Here is a 16,577-nt window from a genome sequence, read left to right as displayed (position 1 = left end):
ATATATATATATATATATAGGGGAAGGTTCATTGGGGAACACTAAAAAAGTGGGGAACAACGGGGAACCGACTCAAGCGAACTCCGATTGGACTCATTCCAACGACGTTGGAACCGGCTCGTCGAACCCTAACTAGGATCTCTTAACCCTAAATCCTAACTCCTAAACTCTAAACGCTAAAGCTAAAAAATAAGGCTAAAATCTAAGCTAAACCGTAAAATCTAAATTATAAACCCTAAAACCTAAACCCTAAAGGCTAAATCCTAAAGCTAAACCCTAAACTCTAAAGCTAAACCATAAACCCTAAAGCTAAACCCTAAACCCTAAAGCTAAACCCTAAAGCTAAAAACTAAAAGCCAAACCCTAAAGCTAAAAACTAAAAGCCAAACCCTAATATATTTAGGGTTTAGGGTTAAGAGATCCTAGTTAGCGTTCGACGAGCCGGTTCCAACGTCGCTGGAATAAGTCCAATCGGAGTTCGTTTGAGTCGGTTCTCCACTGTTCCCCACTTTTTTAGTGTTCCCCCAATGAACCTCACACACTATATATATATAGGGAGAAGATCATGCGAGAACCACCTCTTATTGCGAGAACCGCGAGAACCAATGTGAACACAACCAAAAATGCCTAAAAATAGCTAAAAATCGCTACGTTTCGAAGGCAAAAAAAAATTAAAAAATTTTTTTTTTCCACTAAAAGTTGTGATTTGAGCATAAAAAATAATTTTTTTTTTAGATTTTTTTTAGATTTTTTTAGGTTTTTTGGAGGTTTAGTTTTTAGCATTTTAGCTTGGGGGTGGGGGGTTTAGGTTTTTTTTTTTTTTTTTTTGGGGGGGGGGTTAGGTTTTTTTTAGGTTTTTTTGGGGTTTTAGTTTTTAGCATTTAGCTTGGGGGGGGGGGAGGGGGTGGGGGTTAGGTTTTTTTAGGTTTTTTTTAGCTATTTTAGGTTGTGTTCACATTGGTTCTCATGGTTCTCGCAATAAATGGAGTTCTCGCATGAGCCCCTCCCTATATATATATATGATATCCTATAAAGTTAAAAATAAAAGAAGTTAAATATGTTAATAAAAGTAATAGTAATAGTAGTAATAGTTTTTCTTCTAAACGATAAATTAATTATAAAATATAAAGACTAAAAACGTAACAACACACAGGGGCGGATTCATATAGAGTGGGTCGCGGTTCCCGGACCTCAATGTTTTTAAAAAAATTAGTAGATTCAGTATATTAAATTGTATAAGGACCCCATAAATACAATTAGGTGGAAATCATAAAATGAAAAAGAAACCTGGTGTAGTGGTAAATCCCTCTCTTTGCCAACAAGAGGTCATGAGTTCAATCCTTGTATAACTTGTTTTTCCTGAATTTTTTTAAATCTAGTTCAAACCTTGCTATGACCCGACCCGAATGAGGACCAACCTGAAAATTTTAACTTTATGTTATGAAAAATTTGGACACCGAAAAACTGGACCCCATTGAAAAACCGTATCAGAACAAATTTTAGTTTTAAACTGTTTTTAATAGAGACCACATTGCTGATTTATGTAATTTACTTAAAGATGGTATCATTTGATGCATGTTAAAAAAATATAAAATATCTCAGAACTTTTTAATTCTTCTTCTTCTTCTTATTATTATTATTATTATTATTATTATTATTATTATTATTATTATTATTATTATTATTATTATTATTATTATTATTATTATTATTATTATTATTATTATTATTATTATTATCTAGAGTAATTTACATCTATGGGTCATGTAGTAACTAGTAAGTCAAAATTTCGAGTTCAATTTCAATTCTTAGCAACTATTTATTAGGTCTCTGAACTCAACAGTTGTAACGTCCATCCATTCCAAATTAAGACTTAAAAACAAGTGAATTAACACTTTGAAACTAAATGCAGTGTTGCAGAAATCGGCGCCTAGGCGCTAGGCGGCCACTTACTGTCTAATTTTGAACTACTCGGTCAATTAATCGGCTATGGTCAAAGTTGGTCAAAGGCGGTACCTAGGCGGTCAAAAATCGGATTAATCGGAATATATTAATCGGTCAAAATCGGTCTTAGGCGGTCAAAATTAGTCAAAATCGGTCAAAATCGAACCATATTATCTGAAACTTGAAGTATTTATGTGAATTTTGAAGTATTATTTTTATATTATTGGGTATATATATATAATTTTGAAAAAATACATATAAAAATCCCATTCCGATTAATCCCGATTAATCCCTAGGCGGTACCTCACCGCCTGACTAGCGCCTAACGCCTTCTACAACGTTGACTAAATGAGTAATTTTTCAAAATGTACAATAAAAATATAATTTTAACCATCTCTATAACTTACTCTATTTTTATTTTTTTTTTATCTATTTTTAACATTTTAGTCCTATATATAGGTGAAAACACCATACTTACCACTTATCCACATCTGGGTCCATTAGTCATTTTGCCATCACTGCCAGCTTCATCCTCCTGTTTCACTCAACAAATTGCTCACATTGAGGCCCCTCACATATATATATATTATATATAATCTCAACTTTCAAATTTTTGGCCTTTTGCAAATCTTCATTTAGTTTAATATTCTAGAAACCCAGAAGTAAAAACTAAAAGAGCACCAAACTTTACTTAATTTCCAGCAGTTCTCATTTTCACATCCCCCACCAAGCACTGTAAGTGAACTCATCTTTTTTTTTTTTTTTTTATTTTAAAATGATATCTTTAATTCATTTATTGTAAGTTATTGTTTCCTCAAATGGGTGTTGTTTGGATTGCAATGTTCATTCATTATTCATCATTGGCATCAATTTACCATTTTTAGAAATTTTACTGTTCATTGCAGCCTAAAGATTTGGTCATTTGGATAGAATTTTGAATAAAGATTAGGGCTTTTTAAGTTCTTGATTGGTAATGTGGGATTCTTGTTTTCAGTTCAAGAAATTTTTGTCTTGTTCATTAAAGAAAGATTCCAGTTCCATCTTTGGAAAAGTTGTATGCTTTAACTGTTTTTGTTGTTTGCTACATGTGTTCTTAGCTCCTTTAATAAATCATTTTAAATTTAGATATTTTTTTTTTATTTTGGTAGGAGATCATTATAAGATTACCAATTGGTACCACTTTCCAATTGTGGAAAGCAAAATTGTTACCATAAGATGAGGGTTTAGTTGAGGGTTTTAAAGATTCTTCACAAGGTTAACAAGGGGACTCATTTTGTTCACAAGGAAGATGATATGAGTAGTTGTTGTTGTTCATATCCAGTGACACTTGTCACCACCACGCGAATAATGTCGACTTGTATCATGCGAAAAATGCGAGATTTCGGTCTATAAAAGGCATTGAGGGAAGGTTCAAGAGATTTGTGTCGAGAAAAGAAAATGGTGCATCGGATTTCAACTGAAAGGGTAAAAGACTTGAATGGAATCGATCAAATCGTGCTCCGGAATTCGCAGGGTGCATCGGCTAAGGTTTGATCGTATTTATAAACTCTAGTTTCCAATAATTCAAGATCTTGCCTTTACTTTCATTCCTAAATTTATCTTGTATTTCCAGGTCAGCTTGCATGGAGGACAGGTCGTTTCATGGAGGAATGATCGAGGCGAAGAACTATTGTTTGCTAGTACTAAGGTACCCCCCCCCCCCTGAGTTGGATCATGATCTTGATTAAATTCTTACCATTTTTAGATTATTATTGGATCTTCTTTGTAAGTAAATCGATCGCGCATGTGGGTCGTTTAGGGGGGTTTGGATGTGCATTTAAGGTTACGGTATAAGAGTTTTGATTGTTCGGCAGAAACTGATACTGACCATGTTTCTTTGACTATTTATAGTCAAAGTTATCAGTTTTGAATAAGTATGTAATTTTTTGTATGGGATACTTTGTAAAAAAACTACTAATGACTATGATTTTTTTTATTATTTATGGTCAAAATTATTAAATTTGAAGACGCGCGTCACATTTGATATGTATTTTTTCAGGCAAAGGGTAAGGCCCCGAAAGTAATCCGAGGAGGTATTCCAATATGTTTTCCGCAGGTAATTTTATAAATCTTGTCGAAATCCACATGCTTTAAGCTTAAATAATGATCACATGTAACTCATTGTGCAGTTTGATAGCTGTGGTTCACTTGAACAACATAGTTTTGCAAGAAATAAAATCTGGACCGTTGATGAAAGCCCTCCATCGCTTCCTGCCAAAGATTCAAGTGGAAAATCATTCGTTGATTTGCTGCTAAAATCATCTGAAGAAGACCTCAAATGCTGGCCCCACAGGTTCTACTTTAGCCTCAATCTTTCTAACCATTTGATCATGTAAATGAAGTGTAATTTCTCTTTATGTTACTAGTCGCTTGACCGAAACGTTTTGTTTTCTTTTTCAGTTTTGAACTTCGTCTTAGAGTCTGCCTTGGAGCGGATGGAAACCTGACGTTAATATCCCGAGTCAGGAACATAAACGCGAAGCCTTTTAGTTTCTCGTTTGCTTATCACTCATATCTGTCGGTTTCTGACATTAGGTAAAGTACTTAGCAACTTCCATCGGTTTTGTACCCTTTAACACCCCCCCCCCCCTCTTAAGGCTACCTGCCCAACGCAAGCAACATTTTACCAAATCCCATTGGCAGGGTATTGGTGGGTCCCTTGAGTTTTCATGTAACGGGCCCTCACAAATACCAAAAACATTTTCAAATTTGACTTTGACTTTGACTATTATTTGATCTTGATTGACAGTGAAGTGAGGGTTGAAGGGCTAGAAACAATGGACTACTTGGACAACCTTTGTCAAAAAGAACAGTTTACCGAACAAGGAGATGCTCTTACCTTTGAAGCCGAGGTAAATCTCAAAAATTAAGAATATCCCATTTTAATTCTTCATTTACGGATCCAAATTCTTATAATGCTCATATTGTTTGTTTATTTTCAGATTGAGCGTGTGTATATTAGCTCTCCAAGTTGTGTTGCAGTACTTGATCATGAAAGGAAGCGTACGTTTGTGCTAAGAAAGGAAGGACTACCAGATGTTGGTAAGAAGAATTAGATTGTTGCTAATTTGTTTGTTTGACTTTTGTTGACTTTTACGGCTTGTTGACTTGTTGTGTGTTTAGTGGTGTGGAATCCATGGGAGAAGAAGTCAAAGTCAAAGTCGATGGCGGATTTGGTAAATGATGAGTACCGACACATGGTTTGTGTTGATGGGGCCGTGATTGAGAAACCGGTTACTTTGAAGCCTGGAGAAGAATGGACGGGGCGTTTGGAGATTATCGTTGTGCCTTCAAGTTTTTCTAGTGAGGGTCTTGGTTTTTAAATGAGATGTCTATAATAGTTTCAATTGTTTTCTTGTCTAGATTTTATTTTGTGTTAGGATCTTTAAGCTTTTAGCTAAAAGGTCATGTTTTTATATATGTTTAAAGTGTGTTTGTTATCGCGTAATGTTTATATATGTTAAAAGGTGTGTTTGTTATCACATATGACTTTATTTTTCTATATATTCGGGTATGGTCAAGTGCTTTTTTTCTTTTTTCGAGTTACAATGATCATAGACTAAACACCGTATGATCTTGTAAACAAAAAACTACAAACAAATGGCAGGTAAACGGCAACAAGCTGCGCTGCCACCCCCTTTTGAATTGCAAAACCTATCATACTAAAAACGAAGCGACTCTGAGCTTGAGCGAAGCACAACCATGTTCTTGCAACTCTACCTTCATACACTATTTGAAAGTTTGTGGGAAGGTTATTCATTTTAGGAAGTTTTGTATTGTTTAATTAAAGCAATTTTAAACAATATACTTATTATGAGTCGATTTCGGAACTCACTTATAAATCTATAAATCTGGTAGGGGGTAATGACCCCCCCCCCCCACCACCACCACCACCAAGTACATATCTCACCATTTTAACATGTTCCCCATAATCTACTCTCTACATTTTCTAGCTACTCTCTAAAATTTCATAACCAAAAATTACGCAAAGGATGTCTCGTCCGATTCTAGTACTTTAGGGTTGCCTTCGAGTTTAGACGGTTATGGTGATTCATGGTTTTTTTGCGGGTTTTTGTCTTATTCTAACAATGATGTCAATTTTGTCCAAAGTGGTTGCCGCAAGCGAGCTTGAGAACACGGCAAAATCTAGGAGAAAACATGTGTTGCGTGATCGTGTAAAAGCTAATGAAGTTCTAATGAACGATTGATTCGTAGAAAACCTGAAGCACGACACAAATACAATTAGAGAGATTTCGCTAACCAAAGAAATTATTGAGCGTATGTACAAAACACATGAGATGGGGCCTTCTAGGGATGATCAGTAGCATCGACTATCGTTCGAGGTTGTGGCCGATAAGTTTACGAGGCCAATTTACGATTATGTTAGCACATACAGCAGATATAATCTGTTTATAATTTAGCATATAACCATGAATAAAACAAACTAACAGTAGTCTGTTAGTTAAACAGGTGATCCATCTTAGCCCATTACCCAATCTGTTTGACCCGTTCCCAATCTACATGTTGCCCAATCTGTTTGACCCATTACCCAATCCACCGGTTCAAAACACAATGAAGATAGAAAGCAAGTTCCATTTCGAATACATTTTTTTCAACACACAAACTTCTAACCATGAGACATGTTCAAATGCTGCTTAAAAATTCCAACTGCAAACAATATCCTCGGAAGTATCATGTTTGTTCTTGTACATTTTTACCTTGTGAAGTTTATGACCAAAAACTCCCATTGAGCAGATTCATCGATCGAGATGTTCCCAGAAAATGCAGATCAGTCATATGGCTAGCAGCATTACCTTCTAAACCGACCCAAAAAGTTGAAAAAAATAACGGAAGAACATTTAGAACTTCACCTACCGTCAAGCTATACACCACGCCGGTTTTCTAGTTGTTTTGTGTTTTCCAACAACACCTGCAAATCATTAACAAACATCGTTAAAGAGTTTTTTTTTGGTAACCATGAGAAGCCGTAAGAGAAAACTCACGGCCCCACCAATACGCTGCTAACCAGTGAGAATAAGAAAAGCGTAGTTAACGTAAGGTAGTTGGCCTTCAAGAGGTTTAAACTTAAAACCAATAAGTTTGATATATAAGAACTAAGTTTCTTACTTCTCGGATGTAATTTGCCACCGCTTTGCAGCCTTCGGTTGCAAGTTGCATGACATTTTCAAATATATCCATTGGCAACTTGGCATCCATCTAGCAGAAAAACAAACTAGTTTATAATGTTGTACTACATATTATACCAAAATAATGTTGCAATGTGTTAACACCACGGTAACTCAAAAGAAGCTACACCTGAAGAAGAGTCACTTTGTCTAACTTAGGTAGAATTCCTACAGTAACATCAGGCCCCCGGGCACTATCTTCCACGTAATTTAGATCTGTTCATTTAAAATTTGTTAATGATCATCAAGACAAGAAAGAAAGAAAAAACAAATAAGGCTAAGCGTCTGGTTAGTTTTACATGGTTGGTTTCAAGTTCCAAAGTCGGTTAGACAAGTAAACCGACAAAACCGAACCACATAAATCTCAAGCCACCCAAACTGGCTGACTTGTTTTGGTTCAGGCAGTTTGGTCGGTTTCAACAGTTTATGAGCACCCATGATACGCATAATGTTAATTGACAGATTTGCCCTTACCAAGCAGAGGTGTGCTGTTAAGATACCCAGCACTACACGAAGTAACAAGGTCACACATCGGAATGCCAGCATCTGCAAGGGCCAATGTTGCAGCATTTATGCAAGCCGACCTCGTTCCTGACAATACAAAAATGCAAAAAAAAAAAAAATAAAATAAAATAAAATAAAATAAAAAAATTATTAACCGTTCAGAGACTAAGAGTGATGTGTATTTTCTGTTACCGCCATCTGCTTGAAGAACTTGGACAAAAATGTCGATCTGTGAACGGGGCATTAGGTGAGTCATTATGCATGCTTCCATTGTTTGGCGAATAACCAAAGAAATTTCAGTGGATCTCCTGCATATCATAAGATTTGATGTTAGTTATCCACATGTGTAGCAACATACTATAAACAAAAAATGGTTAAATAGTTCAAATAAAACTATCATGGTTTAACAAATGAAGATACAAACCTGTCACCCTTGGGTTTTCTCATGCGGTCTCCTGTACTGAAATTAGCCATCGTATACTCACACCTAATCTGCAAAATAAGTTTTGATAACATAAGACGCTTACTGAAATAAGACCCCCGGTTATATAATAACAGGGAAAACAAGTGACGGTAGCTCTTTACCAGTGCCTTATCATTAATCTGTTGGCTCCTATTTTGGACCTGGAAAAAAAAGATATGAGAATAAGGCTTATATAAACCTGGTTTTAAAAAGCGCGAGGCGCTACAAGGCGTTTAGGGTTCTCAAAGCAAAAAATAGGGACGTGAATTTCTGACATGACACAAACAACACAATTTTCCGGCAGGGTCTGTTTCGGCGTTCGGGTCAACCTCTTATAACTTTTTTTGAAAATTGTATTTCAAGTGTCAAAACTTTAAAGAGAAATGAGCATCAAATTTTGTAGCGCAAACATAATTGTTTTATATATAATTAATCTTTTTGTTGTAAATTTGAGTATCACAATGCAAAGAAAAAACAATAATGATAATTATAATAATAATACTAAACAAAATATTTGGGTTAAACGGGTCATGTTTGAATCAACCTGCAAATACTAAAATGGTGTCTAGCTTCATCGTATGACACGATTTTCAGATTAGAGTTGTGTTCGGGTTCATGTTTAATTTGAAGGTTTGTATTGGGTTCGGCCCACCAATCCACAAACACAAACTGTTTAGCAACTAGCATTGGCGAAGCATAGTGGAGGCGGGAGGAGCCCCCCCCCCCCCGAACTTTTCGCTTAGTAGTGCAGAGTATGTAGTTTTCGCATAGAAATTGGGTATATACGTTTTCAACCCCCCGTTTTATAGAAATTTTTGGGTATATACGTTTTCAACCCCCAGTCGGAAATCTCAAGCTTCGCCACTGGCAACTAGAACCCCTACTAAGGGAAACAATATAGATATACAATTGAAGCAAGTTACTGAAAACCCAAAGATATTTGTTCTCTTAGCTAACATAGTCTAGTTAACTTACTTGGTAAATCTGTTGAATTCAAAAAACAAACAGTGTTCATTATCAATTTGAAACCAACAAACTTTTATTGATAAAAACATACCTCTCTGGGACCATAAACCGCAGCAATAACTTTGGTGTTCCCCATCTCAAAAACCGCCGAACTACCATCCATCAAAATCAAAATCAAAATCAAAATCAAAATTAAATCGTTTAATATTGTGTGTGTAAATATATAACAATGTTACCCGTCCGCTCTGGAAACAGCACCAAGTTCTGCTCTAAGTTGTCTCATCTGAGGTGAATTTGAAACCAAAAGAGATTAAAATTACGAATTAAATGATGCAAAAAGAGTTAAAGAAAAATGGGTACCTCCATGGGACGGCGTCCATCCAAACGAAGTCCTTCAGGGCTCACATACTCCATTGCTGCTGCTCCTCTGTGCGATTGTGTGTGACTAAATGTTTAGGGCTTGGATAAATTGTAGATCCCTTACAGTATTTTTGAAATGTTGGGTTTATGTGTAGCCCAGCGTTTATAGAAATAAAAGCCCATTAGATGTATAGAGACTTTTTTTTTACCGAAAGCACAATAAATTTATTTGGTCTTGAAGAAAGGTTATAGATGAATTGATGTAGTCATAAGATGTAACTAATGGGCTGTTTGTTTAACTCTTAATAGTTTAGATCTTTTGTTGTACTTAATAGTTCAGTTTGTTTCATGAGCAGATTTCTAAATGGTTCAGACATTTGCCTCTGAATAGTTAAGCATTATACTGAGTCTAAATGGTTAAAGACCTTTAATTTGAATCGGTAGACATTTGTCTCTGAACGGTTAAACATTATACTAGCTTTTAATGATTTATACTTCTTAATAGATTTATATATATTATAAACCTCAAATAATTAATATGATTATCAACCACTAATTATAATAAACCAAGTTTGGTCACAACGACCAAACATAAGAATGTGACGTATAACGGAACGTGAAGGGTAATGATACGCAATAAAAGGTCACTAAGCTAAACGACACTAACCTGTACGGGCTGTCACATCATCCACAAGTTGAAAGAAATTTCGTCCCGAAATTTAGGATACATTCATATTGAGATTCTTATTTTCTACTATTCCAATAACTCCTTGTAAATTATGTTGGAGCGTGTGTTGAAACCGACATTGTTAAGAACAAGATCATGAATGCATGTTGTCTCATGATCTTTGATGACTTGTCATAAGAAGAGATTCATGATATTTCACTTTTTGTTGTTTTTCTTTCACGTTTCTTTTTCATTAATTTTTTTTCACTTTTTCCTAAAATATGAACCGAGATTGTCATTTTTTTTAACAAATTGTTGAGATTCTCACTTCACCTTTTCATACGTTACTGAGATTACCGCTTTCATGAATTGTATGTTAAAGAATTCACTTTTTGAATTTCTTTCCTCATTTTAATAATTAAATTTTGGATTTCAGTGACAACATTTCTACTAAAAGTTGAGCTGTTTAGCTTGTATAATAAACATTCATGTACACACATGCAGTAGATGTATTGAATTATGATGTGTTTCCGTCTTTTTAATAAACGACGTTATAAAAAATTGTGAAAGTAGCGTGTACTTGACGATCTTCTATAGGAGTTCGTAGAATACTCTTTGTTATCTCATCATATTTACGTATTTCCAGTATTGAACATGACTCAAAAAACCATGTATTCGTATATAAAATCCTTTGACGAGTGAGCAAAATATTGTTCGTGTTACACTTGACCAAGATACCATCTAGAATCTATTATCATTAGCAATATTAATAACATACCGCGACGAGCACTCAAATCCTCAAGGATAACAAAAAAAACAACCAACAAACAACCGTAAACATGCAAGCGTTAATGCGTTATCAAGAAAAAAAATATAAATTTATTAAAAAATAAAATAAAATCGATATGGATTTGACAGTTTTAGTCACGGAGAAGGTAGTTGACTAACCAACAATGGGATCGAAAACATGGCAAGAAGCTCTTAGGTTACAAAGTAAAAGATATAAATAAATGGAAACCCAAAGATTAGAAACCTGAGTTATGCAAATTGGTAAGTAGGGTCCGCTAGTCCCATGCCACTTCCGTCATCGGTCAGGATATTGTCCGGGTCCTGTAACACGCATGAAGTCGTTAGCCACAGGCCAAAGTTAGTACCGAATCAAATATTTGGTGTATACCTCTACTCCCCATTTAATGTAATCCGGGGACTCACACGCCTTGTACTCATCCACCAAACTATCAATCAAGTCCTTAGCGTCATCAAATTCCGAAAGATCCTAGAAACAGTTCAAAGAATTTTAGTCGATGAACGGGCTAATACCAAAAAAAAAAAAAAAAAAAAAAAACGCAACATACTTTTTGATTTTGCATTAAAAGATTTCCTCAAACACATTTTTGGTATATTGAAGTCTTTGAGCTTATTTAAAAATGCATGTATTCGTGAGATCGACGATAAATGTCAACTATTAGATCAGTCGTTACATATGTGGAGGCTATGTAGATAGTTTCTTTATGTGGTTATTATTGCGACTCTTTTGTTGACGTGGAATACCTCATCAGTTTTTGATCGCTTTATATACAAGTTACGTCATCTAATAAAAAAAAAGTATCTATATCATTATTTTTGCACACTTCAAATGTTAGTTCATCAAATTTTGATATGTTTAATGGGTAAGAAGCATTTCTGACAAGTTTAAAGACTAAATATACCAAAATTGGGTTGAGGGGCTTTTTGGTACAAAATAAGAAAGTATGTTGGTATTTTATCGTATCAAACCGTAACAAAATATATTTAACTTACAGCAAACATGGGGAAACTCTTGTACTTATCAAGAAATGCTTGCCTTTTTCTCAACAGGGAATATTGGCTCAAACACTTGGCGAATAGATGCCGAATTCCAGTGTAACTTGCTAGCATTAGGCCACTCACCTAAACGTTAAAAAGTGTATATGAACGATAAAACATTCTAATTACCAATTAAAAAATTATTAAGCCTCACCCTATGCGAAGTTTTAACATACGGAGACTTCCTTGACAGCGCGACTTGAATGCTAGCAGGACCCCATTCTATGAAGTTAACGAGTTTTCTTTCACGTATTCTTTGTAAACTTTCATGAACCTAAACAAAGTACAAACAACCAAAACCTATTGAAATATGTCTCAAACAACATAACTACATATTCAAAATGCAAATTGTCTTTCATAGTTTTTTGCTTAATGGTGAGAACCAGTCACCTGACGGGCCCACCAATACCCTGCTAACCAATGAGACCAGGTAAAACGCAGCTTGCGCTAGGCAAGGGGTTAAAGGAAATGCAAGGCATTTGTACTCACCTTAGTAGGATCGACTTCGCCCTGAATGATGTTCAATATGGATATGTATTTTGCTAGACTAGCCTGTTTCGCTCTAGCATTACAAGACACCATCATATTTTTTGTCTGCAAAACACGCCATGGTTACAATTGTTGGCAAAAGATCAAATACAAATAATCTTAACATACTAAACATACAAATTGAAGGAAAACCCAAAAAGACAAGGTGGCATTTTTGTAATTACCACCAACTATCAAAGTTACAACCAAAAATACCTAAAAAAACACAAATTTTTTTTTAAACATTTTTTATTAAAAATCGCTACTTTTAGTAGCAGCCAAAAAAAAAATAAGCGATTTTTAATAAAAAATGTTAAAAAAATAAAATAAAATAATTTGTGTGTTTTTTTTTATTTTTTTAGATTTTTTGGGGGGTTTAGTTTTTAGCATTTTAGCTTGGGTGTGGGGGGGGGGGGGTTAGGTTTTTTTTAGGTTTTTGGGGGTGGGGGGGTTAGGTTTTTTTTTAGGTTTTTGGGGGTGGGGGTGGGGGTGGGGGTGGGGGGGGGTTATGTTTTTTTAGGTTTTTAGGGGGTGTGGGGGGGGGTTTAGGTTTTTTTTGGGGGTGGGGGGAGTGGTTAGGTTTTTTTAGGTATATTTGTAGAGTAACTTTGATAGTTATTGATAATTACAAAAATGCCACCTTGTCTTTTTGAGTTTTCCTTCAATTTGTATGTTTAGTATGTTAAGATTATTTGTACAAAAACTTTACCCTACAATTGTTTGCTCGAATTGTTATTTTTTACATACTATAGTTTTCAATGAAATCCGGGGCATATTGCATAAAAAGGTTAACTTTGGTCAAAGAACATTCAAAGTTACAAAACATTCCATCTGATGTAATCTTCTAAGTTGACAAGATTTCACAAGTCGAGGCGCGACACCAACGACACGCTAGATAACTATTCATCATAGTCAAATTTATCAACATATCATCGTTTTGACCAAAATTTCGAAAGTTGTTTACCTAAAATACAACTTTGACCAAAGTTGGTTACCTTTTTATGCAACTGGCCAACGAAACTACAAGTAAGATATGATGGTTAGAAACCCGTGACAATTTTATAAACATTTCTTGCCTGAAGAAGTCTTCTCATCACATCCAGCACTGTGGTTTTGCGAATCATGTTAGCCTGCCAAGATCAGTTGAATAAAACTATAAAAGGATAGCATCTTCAGTTATATATTCATCTGTAACGTTTTATAGCATTATATGCACTAAAAAGGAGACATGAACATTTAGATCTTACCTGGCGGTCAACAGTCAATGGCGTATAACCAGCCATAAGAAAATGGCATCTCGGTGTGGGGATAAGAGAAGCAAGAATACCAACCAAGTCATTATTCATGTAGCCCGGGTACCGAAGAGTGGTTGTACTCGCTGCCATAACAGTTGAAACTAAAGAATTTGTTTCGGAAACAGTTGGATTCTGTATATGAAGGCGTTCTACCGCAATTCTGTTGAGTGCAGTGTTGTCGAGTACGACTACACAGTCGGCATTTAACGTTAAACGTTTGAGCGTCAGTAGGGAATTGTAAGGCTGCACCACCACATCACTTGTTTCGTTCTGGTTCGGGAAAACACTATATGTTTGAACCAGTTTTTTGCTGTAGTGATCGTTCAGCGTCTCAAGAAGATACGAACCCATTCCCGAGCCTGTTCCTCCGGCAATCGAATGGCATAAAACGAATCCTTCAAGACTATCACTACCATCGGCTTCTCGATCAATCATGTCCATTAGATCCTCTTCAAAATGCTTACCCTGCAGAAAAGGTAATGATCATGTTACATTTTGTAAGACTTTGATCATAAGTAAATAATAAAAAAAAGGGCTATTATTAGATTTTATCGCCCCCAACTATTGGCTATTGGCCGCTGCCACCCTCAACTATCACTTTGACGCCCGCCACTCCCAACTTAACACTTAGTGTGTTATGTCACCAAGTCGTTAACTGTTACTATACTTTTGGGGGTGTCATAGGGATCTTAGGAAGGTTTTAGGGATCTTAGGACACCCCAAAAGTATAGTAACATGATCAAAAGTTAGTGAACAGCAACGACTTGGTGACAGAACACACTAAGTGTTAAGTTGGGAGTGGCGGGCGTCAAAGTGATAGTTGAGGGTGGCAGCGGCCAATAGCCAATACTTTTAACTACCTGATCATATCCACTGGCCCAATTGTTTCCTGCACCCCCTCCATCAGAAGAAATAAATATATTCTCTTGATTGTAAAGATCTCTATATTCACTGGCTTGTATTCCATTAATCACCCTGGGCTCCAAATCCATAAGCAACGCTCGCGGTATGTAATGTTGATCATCGGCTTGATAGAAGAATACATCTTTTCTATCGCCTGCACCTCCCTGCAGCATAACGAATGCTCAAAATAAAGTATGGCCATTTTTGCTGGTTGGAAAGATTATCATAATTGTTTTCTTGCTTCTCATCCAACAACAAAATCTGGATGAACCACTTAAACTTGTAAACAACATTTGTAACGAGGATACACTTATGGGTAGAGCTGGCAATATATATCTGTAGTATAAGACACGACTAGACCTATTGACTGAAAAAGTACACAACGTAATTTTTTGACTTTTTAAAAATAAATATAATTATGAGGTTAAGATCCATCATTTCTTCTTCTTGGTACATAAAACGTAAAACTGTGTTATAAACATGAGATACAAAGTAGTTAAACCAGTTGTATTGAAGTTTAATACTTGTGTTACACGCGTACCTGTTAAGACACGACACGATTTGTCAGCTCTACTTATGCTTATGGGTTCATAATTCTCATCATGCAATAAAAGCAAAACCTTTTGGGCAAATCTAAAAGCAACCCAATTCACAACAACAAAAAAGAATGCAGAATTGAAACAAACATAACATGTAAAACGTTAATGTTGTAAATTTATAACCTGGGTGGCGTATTCTTCAAGAATTCCGTCTTTGGAGATTCCATGTTCAAGACAGAGTTGTTTCCAGAATTCCATTCCGATCTGATTCCCACATTGCCCCACTTGCAACGTTATGATTTCACGGGGCATCTTCTTCTTCTTCTTCTTTCTCAATCACTATGATTCCCGATGGTGTTCCGGCGGCGGTGAAGGTGAAACCGGCGACGATGGCTGGAGTGAGACCTTTTCAGTATGGGAAGAAGAATGATAATGATGAATATTTATCCCTAACGGCGTCGTTTTGAGCTTTTAAAAGTTCCATCGTACCCCCTTTCTTTTTTGGGCTATGTTCATACCCTCTTACTAGGGGTATGAAAAAACCGAATTAATCAAGAAAACAGAACCAAATAAAAGACCGGTAGGCCGGTTAATGGTTTTTTTGAAAACCGAAAGTAACGGGTCGGTTATGGTTATCATTTTTTCCATACCCACCATAACCAAACCGAACCGACATGTAATAAATCTTTGTAGGGTTTAGGACTTTTCACCGTATTTTTAATATTTAATGTTTTTGTCTAAAGATTTTTAGTACTTATGGACTTTTCATGTCATTTTGTGGTTTTGATTGAATATTTATTTGAATTTATGGAATGTATCATGTCAGTTTCTTTGAATATTCAATAATAATTGCTATTAATATTATTATTATAGATTATGTGTATTTTTTAATACCATGTAACATACTAATATATACAAATATGCAATAACAATTTATTCCATGTTAAAAAAATTAAGCTATTTCTAGCTAAGCTAAATACACGGTTAACCACCCATAACCGATCCGCTATAACCATCAAAACCGAATAACCATCACCACCATAACCGAGTGGTTATGGTTATGGTTATCCAGTAACCGACATCGCGGTTATGGTTATGGTTTTTGGTCAAAACCGACCCAAACCGACCCATGCACACCCCTACTTCTTGTCAATATTTAGGTGGTGTAGAATTAGGGAGAGTGTGTGAGTCGCCCTTGGCTATATAAAGTGCACCTAGGTTGATGAGGTATGGTATTAGACCCGACCCGAGCGGTCGGATATTCCCGTTACTTATTGCTTTTATTATAATATTTATTATTATTATTGCGTACTAACCCGCGAAGCCTAGCGCGTTGTA

General features: G+C 35.6%; 3 protein-coding genes across 3 annotated transcripts; 1 reads left to right on the top strand and 2 right to left on the bottom strand.

Moving 5' to 3' along the window:
* The first annotated feature begins 2,427 nt into the window (after positions 1–2,427).
* Positions 2,428–5,485, top strand: LOC110922704 (putative glucose-6-phosphate 1-epimerase). Its single transcript, XM_022166935.2, has 9 exons — positions 2,428–2,679; positions 3,093–3,471; positions 3,557–3,631; positions 3,983–4,039; positions 4,113–4,276; positions 4,384–4,518; positions 4,733–4,835; positions 4,926–5,025; positions 5,107–5,485. Exons 2-9 carry the CDS (start codon positions 3,382–3,384, stop codon positions 5,304–5,306), a joined length of 924 nt encoding a protein of 307 aa, XP_022022627.1. The 5' UTR covers positions 2,428–2,679; positions 3,093–3,381; the 3' UTR covers positions 5,307–5,485.
* A 1,059-nt stretch (positions 5,486–6,544) lies between these two features.
* On the bottom strand, positions 6,545–9,585 carry LOC110922276 (exosome complex component RRP41 homolog). The gene is made up of 10 exons (XM_022166583.2): positions 9,463–9,585; positions 9,339–9,385; positions 9,194–9,254; positions 8,259–8,297; positions 8,098–8,165; positions 7,866–7,981; positions 7,644–7,760; positions 7,300–7,385; positions 7,111–7,200; positions 6,545–6,913 (listed from the first exon to the last, which is right to left on the bottom strand). The coding sequence occupies exons 1-10, from the start codon at positions 9,514–9,516 to the stop codon at positions 6,866–6,868; spliced, it is 726 nt and encodes a 241-aa protein (XP_022022275.1). The 5' UTR covers positions 9,517–9,585; the 3' UTR covers positions 6,545–6,865.
* Positions 9,586–10,988: 1,403 nt separating this feature from the next.
* LOC110921507 (tubulin gamma-2 chain) lies at positions 10,989–15,665 on the bottom strand. Its single transcript, XM_022165845.2, has 9 exons — positions 15,423–15,665; positions 14,658–14,864; positions 13,750–14,262; positions 13,579–13,632; positions 12,464–12,568; positions 12,129–12,248; positions 11,930–12,058; positions 11,307–11,405; positions 10,989–11,239 (listed from the first exon to the last, which is right to left on the bottom strand). The coding sequence occupies exons 1-9, from the start codon at positions 15,549–15,551 to the stop codon at positions 11,168–11,170; spliced, it is 1,428 nt and encodes a 475-aa protein (XP_022021537.1). The 5' UTR covers positions 15,552–15,665; the 3' UTR covers positions 10,989–11,167.
* Between the last annotated feature and the right edge of the window lie 912 nt (positions 15,666–16,577).

This window comes from Helianthus annuus, chromosome 17 (assembly GCF_002127325.2).
Source record: "Helianthus annuus cultivar XRQ/B chromosome 17, HanXRQr2.0-SUNRISE, whole genome shotgun sequence".
Classification (NCBI taxonomy): Eukaryota; Viridiplantae; Streptophyta; class Magnoliopsida; order Asterales; family Asteraceae; genus Helianthus; species Helianthus annuus.
The sequence above is the reverse complement of the archived record's forward strand: the minus strand, read 5'-3'. Positions and strand labels throughout refer to the sequence as shown.